The sequence below is a fragment of the Phaenicophaeus curvirostris genome, chromosome 16 (genome assembly GCF_032191515.1).
Source record: "Phaenicophaeus curvirostris isolate KB17595 chromosome 16, BPBGC_Pcur_1.0, whole genome shotgun sequence".
Lineage (NCBI taxonomy): Eukaryota > Metazoa > Chordata > Aves > Cuculiformes > Cuculidae > Phaenicophaeus > Phaenicophaeus curvirostris.
Window position 1 is genome coordinate 4,707,084 of NC_091407.1, and position 20,315 is coordinate 4,727,398.

The window sequence follows — 20,315 nt, forward strand, 5'->3', positions numbered from 1 at the left end:
ACAAGCCTTGTACTGAAAAGTATGCACCAGAATCCCCCTCCTAGACAGCCTATACTGCTTTGGAACTGGGATAGCAACATGTGGCAAAACAAAGCTACCCCTTGCCCTGCTTCCAGGTGCAGGTGAGTGCCCCAGAAAGGTGGGTTTAGCACAGTAGTTTCTCTTCCCAAGAACTCTTACTTTGTTCCAGGAGAACAGTAGCTTCTGCTGGAGGTCAGGGCAGCTGCTGATCACCTCTGGGTCCAACATCTCCAGCCAGTCATTAAGAAGGCCAGAGGAAGGCCCTAGCCAAGCGGCTTCAGTACTGAGGAGACAACAAAGCCAGTATCAGTGGTGATGTTACGAAACCAGACCTACCAGTGAATCCCCATCATTGCCTAGGCTCACCTGCAACTGTCCAGCTCCTGCTTCACTGGGGTTTCCTCTTTGTCCTGGAGCAACAAGGAGCTCACCACAGCAACTGGTTTCATGGCAGGAAACCTGGCAGTGGTCTCAACAGTAGCTGAGAAGAGGACAGTCAGGAGTTCCTCCAAGTATGGAGAGTGAGTTTCAATCAGACCTTGAAGGACTAGCAGAGGGAGAAAGATATCACTCATTAACTTCAGTATGTGATGAAAGCTATGGAACCTTATAGAGTATCATGAAGGTGATCAGTTCAATGTTCCTGAGAGCCTGGCTCAGTAAGGAAGAGGGATGCGATTTTTATCTGGGATGGTAGGCTTCTATTTCTCATTTTGTTAGTGAAAATCGACACTTTGAAGAGAGACTCAATCCCAGCCCCAGACCACATTTTATAAACGCACATACCAGTGCGGGGGAAGGAGCTGATCGAAGACAGGACCAAGTTTAGATCAGGTCACATTTTCTGATCCAGGCAGAAGGCAGCTTCCTGCAGCCTGCACAGTAGCCACTGCACTCCCTTACTGGGCAGCTGAACCTGCTGCTGCAACAGGGAAGGAAAGCAAGACAGCTATACCTTTGCTGATGAGCTCTGGCTCCACGTTACACTTCTCTCCTGATTTCAGGGTTGCAATGATGGCACGGACCGTGGAACTGATCAAGTCAGGGTCACGACGGAAAGTCAGAGCCTCTGTGAGATGCAAGAAGCCACCTCGAACTGCAAAGAAGTCACAGCATTGGCGTCAAAGAGCCAAGCCAGCCCCAACATCAGGCTTCCCTTTTACAGATGCCTCATGTGCCTCCAGGGCACAAGTACTCAAACATACAAGCACACTACACTCTACTGCCATTTTACTCCCACCAAACAATCTTCTGCATCTTAGAGGGACATGGCTAAGAAAACTCTTATAACTACAAATCCAATTCCATGCCTAAGCTGTTAGTCATAGACTCCTCCTAATAGATGGCAGATGATAAAACAACTCTACAAGTCATGGTGTGACCTTGTTCCAGAGGCATTCTTGCATGCCCAACTTTCAGGACTACAGCAAGCACAATATTCCAGGCCTAAGCAATTAGAATATTTTCCTGAAAGAGCTACTGTGCTTGATGAGATGCTACTAGATGTCTACTGCAAACCCTCAGAGCTAAATCGCTTCTCTGCATCCCCATGGAGTTTACATAGCACAGTACAAAACCTCTCTTCACTATTCCTAAGCATAGCACTCCAAAAGGCAGCCCACTCTTTCTGCTTTGGATGCAGCTTTGTTTCTGTCCCCTTCTTGTCCCACTTAGTCTACTGAGTCCCATAAGCTGCACAATGCCAGTACCATCACTGATCCTGTGCCTGGAGGAGTACTGCACAGCAAAGGCCTTCAGCTGAGCACGCAGAGGACCATCTTCCACCGCAGGATTCTCCAACCACTGCAGCATCTGCATGAGGACTTTGAAGAAGAGCGAGGAAAAGGCAGTGTCTTGTGGCATGCAGCGCTGGGGAGAGCAGCCAAAAAGACTTGCTTATACACATTTCAAGAATACCACAAAGATAGAAGGAAAGGTGCAAATAGTGGCACCTACACTGTCAGACCACAGCTCCCTCAAATCAAGGCAGCACCTTCTAGTGTACAAATGCCAGGCAGAAGACTCAGTCACACACACAATACCCCTCCCAGCGCAATAAGTGGTGACTCTGTGCCTTCTTTAATCACAATGAAACAAATGAGATTTAATTGGATAAATCTCAGCCTAGTCTGAAGATTTCTTTGAGAATCACAGACTTGAGCTCTCAAGTTGTCTGCAAATGCCTTGGCTTCCAAGACATGTCCACACTACAAAACACCACAGACCAGAGATCCCAAAATGAACAGAGACCCACAGCTGCAAATCCACAGTGCTGCACAGTTAACAGACTAAGTATTATACATCTGACTCTGTGTGTAAGCCCAAATTCTCAGGCTAACGTGGCTAGTTTGCACCCAGATGCCCAAGTCCAGACAAATTAAGTCCCTCTGTGTCACGCTCCCCAGACTCCATTTCCAGCATTACACAGTTAGAGGGTCTATACACAACAAAGCAGATGCACTGTAGATTTTTTTGCTTCCTCCCCACCCCTCTTTGTTCAATGCTACAAAGATTCTTGTCCTACACTGCTCACCTGATACTGGTACAACTGGCGCATCAGCGGGCAGGAGATGAAGTGGTTGCGATGCATTGTCATCACCAACGCACCACTGTGCGGTGAGTTCATCAGGGCAGCTACTGCCTGGAGAAGTTGTGCTGTGATCCCAGTCACCTGAGTGTTCCCCTGGCGGATACAAGCCAGTTCCTGCCCCAAAGCCTGCTGAAGGGCCAGGGCAAGCGGGCGCAGGTTTGAATTCTGCCATCGTGGGTCTGGATTTAGTGGGAAAAGCTGGTAGGATACAGAAGGGAATAAGATAATGACAGCAAATGAAAGGACTTGCTATACCATAAACATCCTGAAGCAGAGGACTGACTAATTTTGTACAATTTATGGACTAACTGGAACCCTCCAATGCAGCTTTTTCAATATTATAGTGCTTGGTACAGAAACAGGCACAGCATCTATGCAACCCCAACATAACTATCAATATTGACACTGCGGGGGAATCGCCATTCTACCCAAACACACGCAACCAACTTGGCCAACTAATTCCCCGTAGTCTCCTTCTGGATTCAATGGAGAGAAGGAGGCTCTGCAAGCAGACAAGCCAGAGCACAAATGCTGTTTGCACACAGCTTTACTGCCAAGGCCCTTCGAGCATTTCACAAATCCTTCATCCACTGCTGAGAAGAGAGGCACTATACACAGAACAAACAAGGTGCAGAGACAGTAACAGGCACTGACAGCACTGGGCATGATCAAAAGCCATATCATGTTCAAACTACATGGAAAAAAAAGTCCTTCCAGTATCAATCCCATCAGGCTGTACTGGTGCAGCCTCACTACATGCAGGGCTTTCCTACTTATTGCCTACAGACCCTGCAGGAGGAAGGGGTCAGAAGATACAAGAGAAATGGATTTTGTAAAGCTGCTGCAGGGAAGTAGTTGATCAGCTAGAGGTTATACAAGTACCTGCAGAAAGATGCCAGCTAGATCATCTTCTGGGCCCAGAACCCGCACCTGGCTTAAGGCCCGGATCCGGCCCTGGCCTTGAGAGTTCTCAGGACTAGATTTTGACCTTGCAGTCTCAGCACTATCTGCAAGAGGAATAAAAGAAAAGAAAGCAAAATGCTGTTATGGTAACCAGCATCTGGAGCCTCAACAATGGATCACCTTCAGCTCTAAAGTCTCTACTAAGGAGTTTAATATCTTTCATCTTGAGGCTGAGCAAGACCTATTTTCCATATAATTCCAAACAAATCATTTTAGTAAACACCAAAAATATTGGAATTTCTCCCTTTGCCAGGAACAAAAAACTCTAGCAAGGACTGGTGCCCAACTATAGCTTGCTGATAGATCGCAACACAACTCCTCTTGAAGACTGCTTTTCCTGTCCTTCTAACAGCAACAGAAGGCTGGAAGATGACTTGGATATTCAAAAGCTTAGGCTATCCCAGACAGTACCTCGGCGGGCTGGTAAGGAGGCCGTGAGCAGCGAGTGGAAAGTCTGGCCTCCTGTTGCTCCTCTCTCATGCTGAACTTCCACAAGATGAGCCATGTAGTCTGAAAAAGGAGAAAACACAAACACATCATCATCTCACCCTTTTTAGTAAAGCAGAACAGAACTGGTTGTTGTCTGCTCTTCACAGCTCCCACAGTGAAGAGAATTTGCAGCTCCTAAGCACTTTGTGAACACAATACTTCTAAGCTTTGCTTCTTTTAGAAGTTAGCCTCTAGATTACTTTTTAGTCTCTGTACAATCCAATCCAGAAAATTCTTCTCTACTTCAGGAAATATAGTCAAGAGCCATTCAGACAAGCTCAGAAGAAGTGCCTACAGTGAGAATAGCCTGTCAGAGCAGCCTAAGCACAGTTTGCTGAACTAGTTTGGATTTTTCCAAGGAAGTCTCAGGAGATACTCATGAAAACTGTTCAAGAAAAAGTAAAATGCCTAGTCAGACTCTTATGAAGCTCTTACTCTTGTCCATGATGTTCTGCTCCAGTGTCTGTGGATCGTGAGATACTGCCTGATCCAGGTACTGCAGAAGTTTGCTCATGCTGGAAACTGGGATTCCAAAGGACTGAACAAAGAGAAGCAGCTGCTGTGGCTCCAGGTCCTGCAGGGCTGAAACAGACAAACAATGAGTCCTCAGACCTCTCAGCTGCTCATAGAGGGTCATCTTTATTACCTGATCTTTGTGCTTTTGGCTGGACCAGCTGTGGCACATTAATGACAGGGCTACGGAGAGCTTACAGCCAGAACCCTGACAGCTGTCTACTATGTTTTCTTTGCTCTGCAAATCATTGCCTTCTTATTGCATCTTCCAGTTAATTTACTCACTGGTTAATTTGATCTTCTGTTTAATTTGATTAAAACCTCAGGAACCCAATCATTCATATTAAAAAATAACTTCCACCCTATCTGTTGATGGCTGCAGGCAGGAATTATTGAATAATTCAATCACTGGCTACAGAGAGCTGTCATTTAATTAGTAAGAAAGGGACAAAAGCTCTGAATACCAAGAAGAAAAAGAGCACTGATGAACCATGGAAGGACAAAAGTAACTACAGGTATAGCTTACATCCTTCAGACACTGCTTTCCACATTGCAAGCACACCATGCCTTCTGGAAGCAGTGCTGAGCCTGCTGTTCAGGGGACTGCATATCTTAGTTCAATCTGAATTGCTGTAACAAAGATGGCATCCAATTCAAAGTCCCTCGTTTCATTTAGAATAATTGAAAGCACAATATACAGACTCGCTCCCCTACTTTAAGTGTAACAGTGACTGCATATAAAAGCCAGCAAGATCCAGCACTTGGATAGGAGTAGGAGGAACTGCCTTCCAGACTGCAGTAAGGAGCCCTATCCAAAGGCACTGACTTCTTCCTCAGTCTGAGCTTTCACCAAGTTCTGCTTTTCATGCTGTGGGGATTAACCTGTGGGTCTGATGGTTAGCAAGGTTGTATCAGTTGTTAAACCCTTGGTACGTGAACTATGCATCATAGCTGAGTAGGGAATCATCCTGGGACATCCCAGAACATCCCCTGCCTGAAACCAGCTCATATTCTGTACATCTGTTTGACAGCCCTAAGTGAAGAATCTATAGTATGCTTAGATTCTGACTGTCACAAAACCCAGAGACATCCTGCGTTCTAAATCCAAGCTCCCTGCTCAGCTGCAGGGTCTGCAGTGACAGATGACCCCACCCAAAGGTACCCAAGCAGGATGGCTTGGCACACAGAGCATTTGAGCAGGGAAGCCCCTTCCTTTCTTTTCAGGAGACTCTGAAACACCAACAAACATCCCATGGGCTCACCTGCATCCACAAGACGTGGGACTTCAGAGCGGATCATACGCAGCTTTAGCCAGTCGGGGAGCAGCAGAGCCTCCTCTGAGGTGTCAACCAGAAAAGCAGTCGGAAGAGGCTTCTTCTCCGGGAACCATATATCCAGTAAGGTATAAAAATCACCATCCCCTGCTTAAGAGTGGATTAAAAAATTATCTCCCGTGTTCTTAAGCATCTAGAACACCCTGCCCCTCTCTATACACCAGGACCCTTTCTTGTTCAAAGGTCAGAAATAATCTGAGAACAAACGTTATCAAGTCAAAATGTGTACTAGAGGAAGTCTGAGTCCTTATGGCTTATTAGGGACAGACACCATCATTTTAGGACTTCCTTCTGTCTGCAGAAGGCAAAAAAATAAGCCTGCAAATCCTTCACTCTGTGCAGCAATATTCTGATGGATATTACAGCTAAAAACAAATACTGCAAAGGACAAGCTTGTGAGTAGAAGGATTAACACCAGCCTGACCTCTTAGGAGATGGCAGATAGAGGAAAGGCTCTCTGTATTGTTCATGCTCCCTTGAATAAGTCCGAACATACTTCACTAACCTTGAGGTGGCCCTAGCGTCAGGAGAATAACCATGGCATGAACCACAAGGATGTGCATAGTGGCTGTTTCCCCACTAGTCCAACGAAGAAACACCTGATCCTGGGACTCTGACTGGAAAAGGGCAGAAAAAAAACCACAATGAATAAAGACAAGGAGAGAAGGGAGAGATGTGAGATACAGATGAAAGGAGAACCTGAGAACGGACAAATTTGAGCAGACGTAAGTTTCACTCAGCCCAATATCTCCCACAGTGGCACAAAAGATACCTGAAAAAAAAAAGTTAAGAAAGCTTTTCATGTACACACACTCTTAGCTCTGATACTGTGACAACCTCAGTTATTCTCAGATCAGGGAAATCTTGAGCCAGATGTGGTTTCTACATGCTCAGTAACCCACAACGTGCTTCTCTTGCTAACTTATCCAATTTCTTCTACCTGCTTAAGAAAGACAGGGAGGCACTCACCCAGCTATACACCTCCTCGCCCTCCTTGCTCTGGCGCATGCGTTTGATGTAGCGAGAAAAGATGGAGAGAAGAGCAACAAGCACTGCATCTGATTCAGCACAGTATGAGAGCTTGGAGAAGAGGTGAGACATGATGGTAGAGCGTTCCACTATGAGTCGGGCTACATCCTGCAGGCAGAAATGATACATGGGGTCTTTACTGAACAAAGCCAGGTCCTCCTGCTTCATTGCATGACACTCCCCAGTCTGCCTCATCAGTCCAGTTAATACCACCCTGGAGATAAACATGTGGAGTCCAGAGTGGAGTGGTCACAACAGGAAAAACACCAGTGATTTGCATGTCTCTTGTGACACCTTAGTGTCCTCAGTCCTAGCACAGCTGCATTTTGATGCATCTCATTACAAAGTGAGCATTTACTTCAAATCACTATCCAGTCTTGTAGTCCCCATACCATATGAAATGGGCTGCTGGACTGGAGGTTATTGCTCTGATAGCGTTTCATGATATGAAACCAAAACACACAGGCTGCCTTCCAACACATCCTCATAAACGCAAACACACATCAGATTCACATGGTCCCAAACACCTCACTGTACTGGTACAGCAAGTCCCATGCCTACCACTGTCCTAAGACATGCCAAGTCTCCACCATACAATCCCTCTGCCCTAGCAACCTGACATCTCACCAGAGCGAGGTCATTGTGCTGTGCCTGGTCCTCCACTGGAGCATGCTGGGAGAGGTACACCAGGTAAGCACTGATGGTTTGGGGATCTGTCTCCATGTGGATGGCCTAGAAATAAAATTCCACTCATTAGAAATCAGAGTTCAATGAAAACGAGCACCAGCACAAGAAAAATTCTTCTGCAAGCATATAAACATGCCGATATCATACCCACATGCAGATTGCTCAGATACATGTTAGCATAAACACTGCACTTACCCTTTCCAGCTACTAACACCTACCTGTTGCAAGGCAAGAGATGTTGTGGCTCTAACGCTGTCAAACAGCGGCAGCCTCGGGAGGTCTCTCAGCAGCCACTGATACCCCTGCAGCAGTTCAGAATCACCAGAGTCTTCCTCCATGGGGTGATCTTTCTCCTCTCCATCACGCAGTCCCCCTTCTGACAGCACCAAGGACAAGCCCTGCAGAAGCCACACAGATTCACCTATTGTATTTGAAGTCACAGCTGGACCACTAATTTCATACTACTAAGCACAATAGAAACAAGCTTCAAACATCATGGAACCCAAATGCAGCACACAACAGGTTTCACACCTCATATAATGTGTTTGCTTGACAGCTGCCCTGCTTTAAATTTCAGTCTTCTCTAAGCATAACCCTTCCGAGCTCTCTACAATTCTACTTGCCATAAGTATGCTCTCACTCACTCATTTACATTCTCCACAGACAACAGCCACTGCCAATTACTCCATGTAGCACATGAGCTGCTGAACCTACACCTGAACTTCACAAGAGACATAGCAAAATCCAGCTCCATCTTAAGAAAAGCACTACTTGGCTGTTAAACAAAGAGGGGTCTAAGCAGCAGTGAGCAGAAGTGCATTTGATGGGGTTTGGAGACTGAGACAAGTTACTGAAGAAGGATAACATGAAACAATTTCGCTATGCTGGGCCTGGACTCATGAGAATCTAGGACTCCGCCCTGAGCTTCTGACAAACCCTAGTTAAGAAGATTTTCATTTTGCTCACCTTCATGGCCAAGACCCTTGAGGCCACCTGGGAGGAACTCAAGCGTCGTAGGAAATAGTCAAGCACCTCGCAGGTTGTCTGTTCATCTGCTTTGGGACCCAACAGCAAGTCTTGCAACCGTCCAAGCAACTGCCTCTGCTTCTGTTGTCTCTGCCAAATGAGAAGATAGCCTTCCCAATGAAATCGAATCTGGGATGCACAGAAGGTAGATAACAGAACTGGTCCCCCAGGAGACTACTCACCTGGCGCTTCTTGGCACGCTGCTCCTTACTCTCACCCTCCTCTTCTTCTTCACCTGAAGTTGACTCATCAGCAGCATCATGAAGCAGGAACTCACAAAGGCACTGCACAGGTAGGACATCCAAGGAACCCTCGCTGGACTGAACCAGATCTGCCAGCCATGGCATTGACTGCGATGAGGCCTAGGAAGCAAGACAGCAACAATGCAATATCAGCAAAACACAGCTGCAGCACACTGATCGTTTAATTCCTGACTAGTAAACCACCTTCCCCTGCATCTTCCTTAGCTTCCTTTTGCTCCTGATTCTGCTGAAGCTTCAGAGACAAGGGATCAGATCCCAACTAAGTCAAGCTACTGAGGGAGCCCACCTGTCTCTGAATGATGTTGAGCAGAAAGTCAGGATGACGACTGCGACACAGGAGGTGGCCCAAGCGAAGCGACTGGTTGAGGCTTTTCACCTGCTCCAGGACATGGGGCGGAGGTCTTCGTGGGGGTCCCCTGCCAGAGAAACAAGAAGTTACCCACAGGCAGATATTCTTTCACTCTGTTGATGAGGGTCAGTCAGATCAGTAGTGTGTGAGGGCCGTGTGCAAGAGACAAGAGAAGGACAAGGACTGAATGTGATGTACATCCCACAGGCTACCAAATCTCAGGGTTCTTGCCCACATAAACCACCCTGTGAGCAATAGCGTTTCATGACTAAGAATCACTGGGACTTCATGATGGCACCAGACTGCAGAAGGCTACTTACTGAGGGTCCAGACTTGTCAGCTGAGACAGCAAGAGGCTGCTGCTTTCTGTAATTGTTTGCTTTGTGGATGCAGCAGCCAGATGACCCTCAAATGCAAGAATCTCCTGTTTTTCTCTCTGGGAGATTTGAAGCTCACGATTAATCATCTCTGTGCGCGTCTCCTCATCCGTCAAGGTACACTGAGGATACGAATAATTACTGAAAAAAATAAATTAAAAAAAGAAAACTAGTTTTGAATATGCAAAGAAAACTATCAACCACAGTCAGGAAGATCCAAGAACATCAGCTCCGTAAGGCAACACAGAAGAAACAAGGCAGCTTCCCAACAGCACCACGGAGGCTGAGACCTTTTCTGCAAGGTACACCACAGTCATCCCTCCCTGTTTCTCAGCTTTATTCACTTGCTTATAACATTTCTCTTGGGGGAAGGCACCTTTCCCACTTGAACTCCAGTGTTGCTGACAGCTTATTTTACACCAGTCCTCGTGGAAAGGAAGGAGCCAGATAGCACAAGCTTCATACAGAAATAAGTGGTTTTGGTGGCCTATTTGATCTGTGTAGGGATTTAAGCATACTAACTTGGTCATGACCATTTCCATGAGCATCTTTAGAGAAGGATAGTCCTCCCACGCAGCCAGACCTACAAAAGAGAAGATAAGGGCAATCAGGGATACAGGGAAAAAAGGGAGGATCTTTATATATATTCTAACACACTCCAAAGCTGTCAGACACAAACTCACCTTGGAGCAGCTCACCACACTCAGAGCACAGACAACGTGATGCCAGCCATATGCTGGTCCAAACCCCAACACTGCGTTTTTACTCACACAGTTTAACTGCAGTTATTTCACCAATCCAGCACAGAGGCAACCAAACCACAACAGAAAGCACCCTGGCTGATTTTTGCAGCAGAACTAGTATCCCAAGAAACATCCACACTCACCAATGTTTTCAGGATTGAACGCAGCCACTACAAGCAAGAGAGGCCAAGCTTTCCAGTAGAGGGTAGAAATGGCTAGATTTGGAGGTTGGTACCTGCAAAACCATCAAAAGACACAAATGGTTGGATTTGGTTATTTAAGCCCATCTCAAGATGGCTTTTCTCCTTAATCATGCACTGTTTAGAAGCCTTACCCTGGGGGTAGCTGGATATTCTCTGGATGGTGATAAGTGCACAGATTTAAGACTGCATCAATCAGCTGGATTCTTTCTACCCTCAGAACCTCGACATCTGGAGGAGGAGAAGAAAAGGCTATGGAAGTTATTGAACTGTCTACCTGACTGAAAGTCCTTCAAGAAAAGCATCACAGTATAACAAAAATTTCACTTCAAGCAACTATGTTATAGTGGGGTTGTTCCTACGATATTACAGGAACAAAAAACCAATACCACTTAAAAAGCAGAAACACTTAAAGCTACAAGTCAATATATAAGGATATCGACCTTTTCAGCTGCAATTTGGTTTAAATTCTTCATAAGGGCAGTTTTTTCCCAAATGCATCCAATGTAATACCTGTATCTTTTTCAGCACTCAGATACGTTCCTTCAGGTAAGCAGTGAATCTGCTCACAACTTCTGGGACTCAGAGGAACTAAAAATGCATTTCAACTTTTCAGACTCACTCCACCTTAATGAGACTTCTAGTATTTGAAATGGTACAGCATTTAAAATGCTGTACTGGGAGGCTGGGGACATTTTCACAGGACATTCAACAGTGAAGTCCAGCATATTGCACTTCCACAGACCAGATCTGGATCAGAGCACTAAGAGCATGTAAGATGTTCTAGAATCAAACTCCAACAACCCCGTCCCTCAACTCTTGCACACAAACATACAGTTCAATTGAACAGACAAACTCTCCAAGGATACAGGAATTTGGACAAATGCTGAATAAAATTCATGAGAGGTTAAGAGATAAACCTGCTTTTGTAACTGCTGTTCTGTAATAAAGTTTGAACAATGGAATTGAGAGGAGCATGAGTGAGTTACTTTAACTACTTCAATTTCCAACCCTTTAATTTTTGCATGGCCTAAACATTTCTATTCAATTTACAGTTTGTATAAAGGACTAAATTGAAATTAAAATGCTAACCCCAAACTTTGGGTGGTTATTCACAGTCCTTCATCCTCCACACAACCAATAATTTCCCACACATTCCATGACAGAAAATCAGTAATAGAGAGAAACAGTAAGAGAATATAAGCTTCTCTAGTGAGAAAGCACCAGTAATATGTGTCTGGCTTTGAATCAAATACTTAAAGCATGTTTTGGTCATGATGGCTAAGTGATGCAAAAGTTCTTTGGCAGGTAGCAGGAGCCATCTCAGCCCTGGGTGGCAATAAGAGGACACAGAAAAAAGGAACCACTGGCTGGCTGAAGCTTTGTGCAGTCTTACCATCTGCTTGCACAGCTGCCGCTCGCTTCACCAAGTGGTCAGCAAGCTCCATGGCATCCGCAGGGCCAAGAGGAAGGTCCCGCGACAAACCAATCACAAGGATCCGCATCAGAGTGTCTTCAAGGATAGGCACCTCAGAGCAGAGGCGAAGAAAGAAGCTGCATGAGACATGAATCACACTTCTTTCAACAGCAGCACAAGGATTCATGAAACCTTCCACAAACCTTAGAGTTCACCTGAGCAGGTGATAAATCACAGCTTGGTTTACAACCCTTTGTTTTATGGAATATTGCTCATGTTGCTTTGTACCTCTGCACTTCACCCTGCTTGAGTCTGAGCTTCCTAAGGTTACCTCAGTACAACCCAGACAGTGCAGGACTGTCCTCCTTACAATTACGGCATCAAGATAAAGACCAGCTTGGCACGGAGAACAGGAGTGAAGGAGGAAGAGGAACAGATGGAGAATGGAGCAACATCCCTCAATTTTAAGGCAATGTAACAGATGAAGTAAATCAAAGCACAGTTCCAAGCCTTTCCAAACACAGAGCTATAAAAGGAACACCAAAAAACAACTATTCTTCTGCCTTCAGCTACAGCAGCTCTGTGCCTGTACCCACCCCAAAGGATAAGGCTTGCACTCACTTGCGGTCACTCTCGGGGGGCCAGTTGTCCCATTTGTAGTAGGTTTCTGGCTGTTCTGTGAAAAGCACCTTGTGAAGGCTGTAGAGATGAAAAGGACAGTAAACATCACCTGTTGTGAGGCTCAAACACACTCAACAGTTCAGTCTCCCCAAATTCCAGCTAATGCTTCCCACCCTACACATGAAGAAGCCCCCTCAGATAAGTGAGTCTAGCAGAAGTAACATGAATCGTAAGAGAGAGAACTACACAGTATGGGCATAGGGCACTTACACTTCCCCTGAACACATGTCACATGCTATTAATTCCAGATTGATCTGCTTCAGTAATGCCTTGAACCAGACCCCAGCAGACAATCAGAAGCAGGCAGACAAGACAACACTATAAATGGAGCCCTCAACCACAGAGCCTGAAAAAGCATGCCAGAAAAAAGGACAATGACGGGTCCTCAGGGATCATGCTTGGTCAGGTAACTGAAAATTCCCTATTGAGTGAACACAAATAATAGAAATCAGAAGTATTCTCCATTATCATGTATTTCTGGTAAGAGGATGCACCTGCAGTAATTCGTGAGAGGGAGACAGTTCCAGCCCGAACCCTGCTAAAACTGTTTCCGCTGATAAAGGCAGCGAAATCTGACAAACCCTGATATATACATGGTTTCTCATAGTATGTTGAGAAGGTGACTGGTTATGCAGACAGATCACCAGGCTGACACTCTTACCAGTGCACATAGTCCTTTGGAGCCAGCTTGCTGATAGATGGAACGACTGTGTGAAGCCACCAGACAGCATCTCGTTGGATAGCAGCAATTTGGTTCTGGAAAGAACGCAGCACTTCCAGGTCTGAAAAACAGTCAAGTTACAAACTACATGTGTATCAGAGCCTTGTCAAGGAGCCAAGTGGGAGAGGGTGGCTGTTTCAAGAGCAGGTAGTAACCAGAGCTGCAAAGCATCAACAGTAAACTAGGGAGAGGTATATCAAACAACATTAAGCATCTCAGCATCGTCAGCACGTGCTTTCTGCTTTGTCATGTTGCAACAAAACCCTAGGATGCAGCCTGGACAAATCAGCACTGCAAGAAGAGGACATCTGGGCAGTCACTTCGGTGCCACTCCAAAGGCCTGTTTTCTCAGCATTAGGTCACTGGTAAAGCTTATAGCTAACCCTTCAGGTGCGACCCTGTTCTTCAGTCCCCTCCATACACAGTTCCCTCTCCCACCACTTCAATAGATATAAAAAGCACCTATATATTCACCGAGCTATCCAAATGTCACATATGCCAACTCCATCAGTCTCAGAATGAAAGCAAGCACCCCCATGTCTCTATTCAAAACAGGGGTTTCCACCCCTTCCTAACATCAGCCACAATGTTCCCCCAACCCCAGCACTGGCAGAAGATATCTACCAAGCTGCCCGTCTTCAGAAGGATCCTAGGTGGTTCTGCTTACTCTTTTTCTCTCCTTTGTCCCAAGCAATTCCAGCCTCCTTCACCTGGGCTGTGATACCAAGCATCATGGAGACAGCCAGCAGATCAGTTATGTGGATGACAAACCGCTCCTTAAAAGAAAAAAAAACAAATTAGTTGAATCAGCAATACCAAAGCTGCCTTCTGGAAAAGTGTTTCATCACCAAAAATGACATTCACAGACGTTTGGAAATGGGATGTGGGACCATTGCTATGAAATGTGAGACAAACACTGACTCGCTTGGATAACAAATAGCAGAAGAAAGAATGGCCAGAAAAGCACACATAGAAGAGCCCAGTACAGCACTGGTACCTTCAGCAGCACAAGGGTCAAAGAAAGCAGTACCTTGAATTCCATTTCTGCATATTGGGCCTCCTTCCGTTCCTGCATAAGACCCAAGCAGAAGGCCTGGAAGTTGATCTCATGTTTTGTCTGTTTTATGATCTCCCGCAGCAGAGCCCGTGAAGCCCGCAGGTAATCATCCTTAGTAGTCAAAAGATCCTGGAACACCATTGCTAGGTACTGAGGCCATACAGAAAGAGAAAAAACTTTCAGTGGATTGTACTGCATCCATAAAATTAAAAGACATATGGATACAATGCTAATGGTATGTCTGCCCTTCAGACCCCTGGGGAGCTACTACATTTCTCTTGCAAAACTTCATTACCACAAGGTTGGCTACTCAGAATGCAGGAGTCAGAAAACACTCATGCATATTTATTCCTACAAGTGCAATAATGTAATTTCTAAACAGTATGATACAGATCACACAGCTGATTGTGGAAAGGTTTCATGTGAACCCCCAGCTCAACTTTGTCTCTCGGGTGGGGTTCTATGACTGTCGGCAGTCATACAAGACACTATACCTACCTTTGGAGCCTGTTCTGAGCTATGCTGAAGCACAGTATACAGGATCTGCATATTGTTGGGATTTCTTGCATTTGATAGCTCATTGAAAATCACAAACTTAATTGTGGTGCCCAAGTTATCCCTGTGCGCATTCAGCAGCTCTCTGCAAGAGAAGACCAGATGTACTTGAGCTGAAGTTTCATTGCAGCTAGACCCACTATTTTGATTTTTCTTTGAAGTATTTAACAGGTAAAAGTGAAGAGGATAGAACAGCACATCTGTCCAGCAATTCAAATGTTACACAGAACATCCCATGGTCCAAGCTGGTGTTTAAAACCGCTATGCAGAGACACCAAGACCATCAAGCCTTCCAGAGTGCTTTCTCTTCACATCAGACCCGGTCACTCACCTGATACACAGCATGTAGTGGTTGAGAAGGACTTTTGGCTTGAGACGAATCTTGATCAGGTTGGAGATAACTTCCATGTCCTCTGAGCTGTGGGTGTTGCAGTTCATACAGACTGACATCAGCAAGTCCTGAGCTGGCTTGGTCAGCTGCACAGGAGGAACAGAAAGGCTACAGTCACCTGCCACCACAGGTCAGAAACCTAACTGGCACACAGTTTGTGGCCTTCCTGGCTGGATTCCAGACCAGGTCTAGGACTCCTGTGCTTCAATAGCTTCTGTACTTACCTTCGGATTCTGCAACCACATCTCCAGTCTCTGCACAGCCATTTGCCGCACCTCTTTGTAGCCACAGGTTGCCGTCAGCAGTCGAAGGAGGTTCCTGGACACATTGTCCATTGGCTGGCGACGGTTCACTTGGTCCCGCAGCATGTCTAGAACATATTCCTCCACGCTCTCTGCAAGGTCATCATACCTGGGCCACACAAACTACATTTTATTCTTCACTTTTCACAGCTTGGTCACACTTTGCTGCATGATACATCAGTATCCTTTCTGGTTTGTGGTACACATAAACAAACAAAAACATCTGATGTTCAACACCACCTAGCAAGAGCCACGGGACAGTTAGTGCAGAGAGGGAGCTCCCTGCTGCAGAACTGCAAGAGTGCGTAAGCACAGACAGATTTGCCACACGGCTGTGTCAGAAGAGATGCTGTACCTGGGCATGAGCTGGCCCTCCTGCTCTGGGCTCATTTTCTCCTCTGCAATCAGAAGCTCACTCTGGCTGTCCTCCTCCTCCGTCATGGAAGGGTGTGGACTACTCCCTAAGAAAGACCAGCCCACAGCATGCTTCATGAGACAACTCTTCTTTCTACAGATCACTCACTCATTACGCGTTCAGCTTTTTTCAAGGATCCCCTTCAGCAACACTGCAGAAAGTCACAACCAGTGACACAACTTCCTCACACTATCACATACATGCACGTTCCCCAAGCCTCTTTCACTGCCTGCCTCAAACATCATGTAGAACCTCAAAGACCAGAAAAGCATTGCCTGGAACTCAAAGCCTGGTCTCTGTCACTACATGCAGTAACACAACTATTCTCACCAGTCAATAAGCTTACCAGGCTCCATTCTCTCCCTACCCCTTTGTTCCCGCTTCCCAAACATCTTCTTACCAGCACTAAGGTCCCCTCCACTACGTCCAGCTTCCCCATGCAAGAGCATGCTCTTAGGAGGCATCTTTGTGTTAAATGCTGTTTGGATGTTATCCACAAATGTCTTGCAGTGAGGACTGTCCACCCAGATGCGCTCCCCTAAGGAGTCCTCAATGTAAACCTACAGGACAGAAAGCAGAAGACAACACAAACCATGCTCAAGCCCTTTTTGTACCATTTAATCAGAGCAGTATTTATGCGCTTCCCAAGTCTGTATTTGTTTTTAGCTGTGAAGTACGAAAGCAGCACAATCACTGCAAAGATGAAAAATGGAGAACAGATGACTGCAGGTAAATCACGTAAGAGCAAAAAAACCAACCATCACATCCCAAGCTCTACTGGGCACCAACCCTCTCAAGCAGCAAAGCTGACTAAGCTTTAGCAAAGAGTTTACAACCATTTCTACCATCAAAATATAGAAGCTGGCCTTTTAAAAGCTCAGAGTTTTTAAATCAACAGGTGGTGTTAATCCCTACAGACAAACTAGAGAGCAAGAAGCCTCTGGAACATTTATAGCAGTACAGATTGTCAAAGGCATCTCAAAAGGGAGCAGACATAAGGCAACAAAAGGTAAAGGAGACCACAGCATTTCAACAACCAGTGGAGGTTTTCCTTTAATAAAACCAAGGACTCTGTTTTCTCCCTTGTCCATACAGCATAAGGCCAAACTCCAATTTCTGTCTCCTCCAGCTGCATTCCCCACACTGGGTAACAGGTCACTACAACCCCTTCCCTTGCAGTGGGAATAAATCCTCTGCCTCTGTCCTGCCCCGAACACACACAGCCTCCCCAGCCCTGGCCACCTTCACCCAGCCCGCTCACGTTCTGGCAGAAGCCCCCTTAGTTTAACAACCTTGACAAAGATCTCTGGCCAGTTCTCATCCTCTTCATAAGCTGCCATGAGAAGGTTGCAGGCCAAGACAGACACGAGGCTATTGCCTTTGGCTTTGAAATTGATAGAGGCATCTCTTCGGAGTAGGCTGCACAGTGCCTGGAATATCATCCACAGGAAGTAAACTTTAAATACAATTAAGTAAGAAAGGATACAGAAAAACTTTAGGACATTAAATACATATTGCAGCAGCTTGCCACAGAAGTGTGGTATTTACAAAGATGTGCAAAATGAGACCTCTGGCTTGAGAGCAACTGCAGCTCTGCTCGCAAGCTGGCACCAACAACACGTCAGCAAGCACAAGAGTCCCAACAGGGCACAGCCCTCACCTCAATAACTCCTTCAGTAGCAAATATGTTTGGTTTGATTTTTGCCAGGTACATGAGGCTCAGGTACAGAGTGGTATCAGGTTTGGCTCTGTTCATTTTCAGCTGCTTCACGGCTCCACACAGCACCCCTTCAATACGGTCGTCGTTGCCTTCTGCCTCTGCTGCCTCAATTTCATCCAGCAGCACCGTGGGGACAACTGCAATCATCCCCACATGGGTATCAGTATTTATTCTCATGCAAAATAACCCTTCTGGGATGCTGGCAGAGCCAGTCACCAGGAAAGCAAAGCATGGTCCAAGCTCACCTTTAGCCTGTGCAACAGCTTTTCCCCACCTAATTGCTATTAAAAGTTCTGCATTGCACCAGACGATACCCCTTGATTGTTTTTTGATTAGTCTGTGTTAGGATACTCCTCTGTCAATGCACCAAACACCAGAAAACAGTGATGCTTCAAAACCCAAGTAACGTTCAAATCCTGAGCCTACTAAATAAACATATGAATAAAATAACACAATGCAGACTACAAGATTTGCTCAGGGAGCCTTTTTAGATGCTGCTGTTGCACAACTATCAGAGAGAATAAACACAACCCAACACCAACAGAAAAAGAGACAGAATTGTGACTCTGGCCCTATACCCAGCAGGAGAAACCCTTAAAGGCAGAGCACAAATGTGTATGTAGGAGTTTAGGAAAAGGCCCTAGAAATATATGCCCAGGGACAGAGAAATTGAATCTGTATCCTCACCCGCCTGACATGGCAGAAGTGCAGTGAGCCCTCACCTTCGATCGGGATGACAGACGGCTCCTTGATGGAGGGCGAGATGGCTCGCTTCTCTGCTACAGCCGCCTCTGCCAGGCGTCCCAGAGCACTGAGGGGAGGCGTGGAGGAGAGCTTGGGCCGCTTTGTCAGGCCAGTCAGCCCGGCTGGGCCCGCCAAGGCAGCTGCCGCCTCCCGTTTACGCTCAGAGGGCAGCCCAGTGGGTGCTGTCTTCAGCAGCGTGACAGCAGCTTTGCCCTCACTGCTCTGCCCCTTGGAGCCCAGCGCGATGAAGTCTCCTGGCGGTGGGTGCGCTGCAAGTGGACAGCAGGGAGATGTGACAGCATGGTGATACAAAAAGTAGCTGTTACTACAAAAAGCGGAATATTTTGATTTAAGCTAAAGCAGAGTTAAGTTCAAGTTTTCTGAAAGTCAGACAGAACATCCCTGTGACAGCATGGGTTTTCATAGCATGGTTTTTACAACTAGCGCTTTCCCAGACACTGTTACATCTTGTGCTCTGTCTGATCTGTGCTGAACACGCATTTTCCGCAATCACTTGCTTGCAGCCCTTCCCCATCCCAAACGCAACGCCAGGCAAAGAGCTGGAGACAACTCCAAATTGGCAAGAGATTTGACTGTTGTGAAGTTCATCATATCATTAAATGTAGTCCTTGGAAAGCAAAGGAATACACTTAAGAAAAATTTATACACGTGCACACAAATGTGAAATCCCCTCCGGGCCCAGCTCCGGGCCCAGAGCTCACAGCCGATGGAGATCGCTCCCTGCCGTTGCCCAGGCCTGATAAAGAGCTCTCACTTTCCAGAACTCCAAAAGGAGTCTTAGAAAGTTTATTCGCCGGCATTTCCGGCATCATTTTCGGGATCAACAGGGAGACGCGAGAGCGGCGGCCCGGCCCCTCCCCGGCGAGGCGCTGGCGCCGCCCGGGACTCACCGGAGGGCTTGGGCACCGCGCTGGGCCGCCGCACGGCCCCGGCCTTCGGACGGTTCATGGTGCCGCCGAGCGCAGCCCCCGCCGGCCGGAAGCGGAACCGCGGCGCTGCCGGAAGTGAAGGGCCGCGCCCCGCCCCGGGGCGGTGCCTCCAGTCCCGCCCCCGCCCGGACAGCGCCCCCTGCGGGCGGGAGGGCGAGAGGGGCCGGGATCCAACAGGCTGAGCTGGGGGAACCGGGAGGGCCGCACCCCCAGTCCTGGGTTCAGTTCTGGACCTCTCTCCACAAGAAGGATGATGAGACTCTGGAGCGAGTCCAGAGAAGAGCAACGAAGCTGGTGAAGGGGCTGGAGAACAAGAGGAGCAGCTGAGAGAGCTGGGGGTGTTTAGCCTGGAGAAGAGGAGGCTGAGGGGAGACCTCATTGCTCTCTCCAACTACCTGAGAGGAGGTTGTGGAGAGGAGGGAGCTGGGCCCTTCTCCCAAGTGACAGGGGACAGGACGAGAGGGAATGGCCTCAAGCTCCGCCAGGGGAGGTTCAGGCTGGACATCAGGAAAAAAAATTTCACAGAAAGGGTTATCAAACACTGGCAGAGGCTGCCCAGGGAGGTGGTTGAGTCCCCATCGCTGGAGGTGTTTAAAAGAAAGGTAGATGAGGTGCTCAAGGACATGGTTTAGTGGCAGATATGAACTAGTTGGACTCCATGATCTAGGAGGTGTTTTCCAAGCTCGTGATTCTATGACTGAAAGTGGGGGTCTTAAGGGAACATGGGGACCCTCACCCCCTGTGCCACTAACCCCATCCCCACGTCACACTCCCGGGA

The 20,315-nt window shown here is 46.9% G+C and overlaps 1 protein-coding gene across 2 annotated transcripts in view; it reads right to left on the reverse strand.

The window, feature by feature from the left end:
- Positions 1-19,583, reverse strand: part of INTS1 (integrator complex subunit 1) — a 28,148-nt gene extending 8,565 nt beyond the window's left edge. The window contains exons 1-34 of one of the 2 annotated variants that reach the window (XM_069870436.1): positions 19,499-19,583; positions 18,566-18,856; positions 17,784-17,980; positions 17,416-17,553; positions 16,524-16,683; positions 16,064-16,169; positions 15,631-15,817; positions 15,347-15,492; positions 14,959-15,100; positions 14,434-14,610; positions 14,071-14,179; positions 13,344-13,464; positions 12,623-12,700; positions 11,981-12,138; positions 10,719-10,815; positions 10,528-10,619; positions 10,164-10,224; positions 9,585-9,782; positions 9,202-9,331; positions 8,835-9,014; positions 8,593-8,742; positions 7,845-8,024; positions 7,567-7,671; positions 6,880-7,047; positions 6,416-6,527; positions 5,839-5,997; positions 4,499-4,645; positions 3,986-4,084; positions 3,494-3,618; positions 2,555-2,809; positions 1,731-1,890; positions 977-1,117; positions 388-568; positions 181-304 (exon numbers count right to left, since the gene is read on the reverse strand). In XM_069870436.1, the coding sequence (XP_069726537.1) occupies positions 181-304; positions 388-568; positions 977-1,117; positions 1,731-1,890; positions 2,555-2,809; positions 3,494-3,618; positions 3,986-4,084; positions 4,499-4,645; positions 5,839-5,997; positions 6,416-6,527; positions 6,880-7,047; positions 7,567-7,671; positions 7,845-8,024; positions 8,593-8,742; positions 8,835-9,014; positions 9,202-9,331; positions 9,585-9,782; positions 10,164-10,224; positions 10,528-10,619; positions 10,719-10,815; positions 11,981-12,138; positions 12,623-12,700; positions 13,344-13,464; positions 14,071-14,179; positions 14,434-14,610; positions 14,959-15,100; positions 15,347-15,492; positions 15,631-15,817; positions 16,064-16,169; positions 16,524-16,683; positions 17,416-17,553; positions 17,784-17,980; positions 18,566-18,856; positions 19,499-19,556 (4,932 nt within the window). In that variant the 5' untranslated portion in view covers positions 19,557-19,583. Of the gene's footprint in view, positions 1-180; positions 305-387; positions 569-976; positions 1,118-1,730; positions 1,891-2,554; positions 2,810-3,493; positions 3,619-3,985; positions 4,085-4,498; positions 4,646-5,838; positions 6,001-6,415; positions 6,528-6,879; positions 7,048-7,566; positions 7,672-7,844; positions 8,025-8,592; positions 8,743-8,834; positions 9,015-9,201; positions 9,332-9,584; positions 9,783-10,163; positions 10,225-10,527; positions 10,620-10,718; positions 10,816-11,980; positions 12,139-12,622; positions 12,701-13,343; positions 13,465-14,070; positions 14,180-14,433; positions 14,611-14,958; positions 15,101-15,346; positions 15,493-15,630; positions 15,818-16,063; positions 16,170-16,523; positions 16,684-17,415; positions 17,554-17,783; positions 17,981-18,565; positions 18,857-19,498 lie in introns of both variants that reach the window. The other variant, XM_069870435.1, reaches the window with a different exon arrangement.
- Between the last annotated feature and the right edge of the window lie 732 nt (positions 19,584-20,315).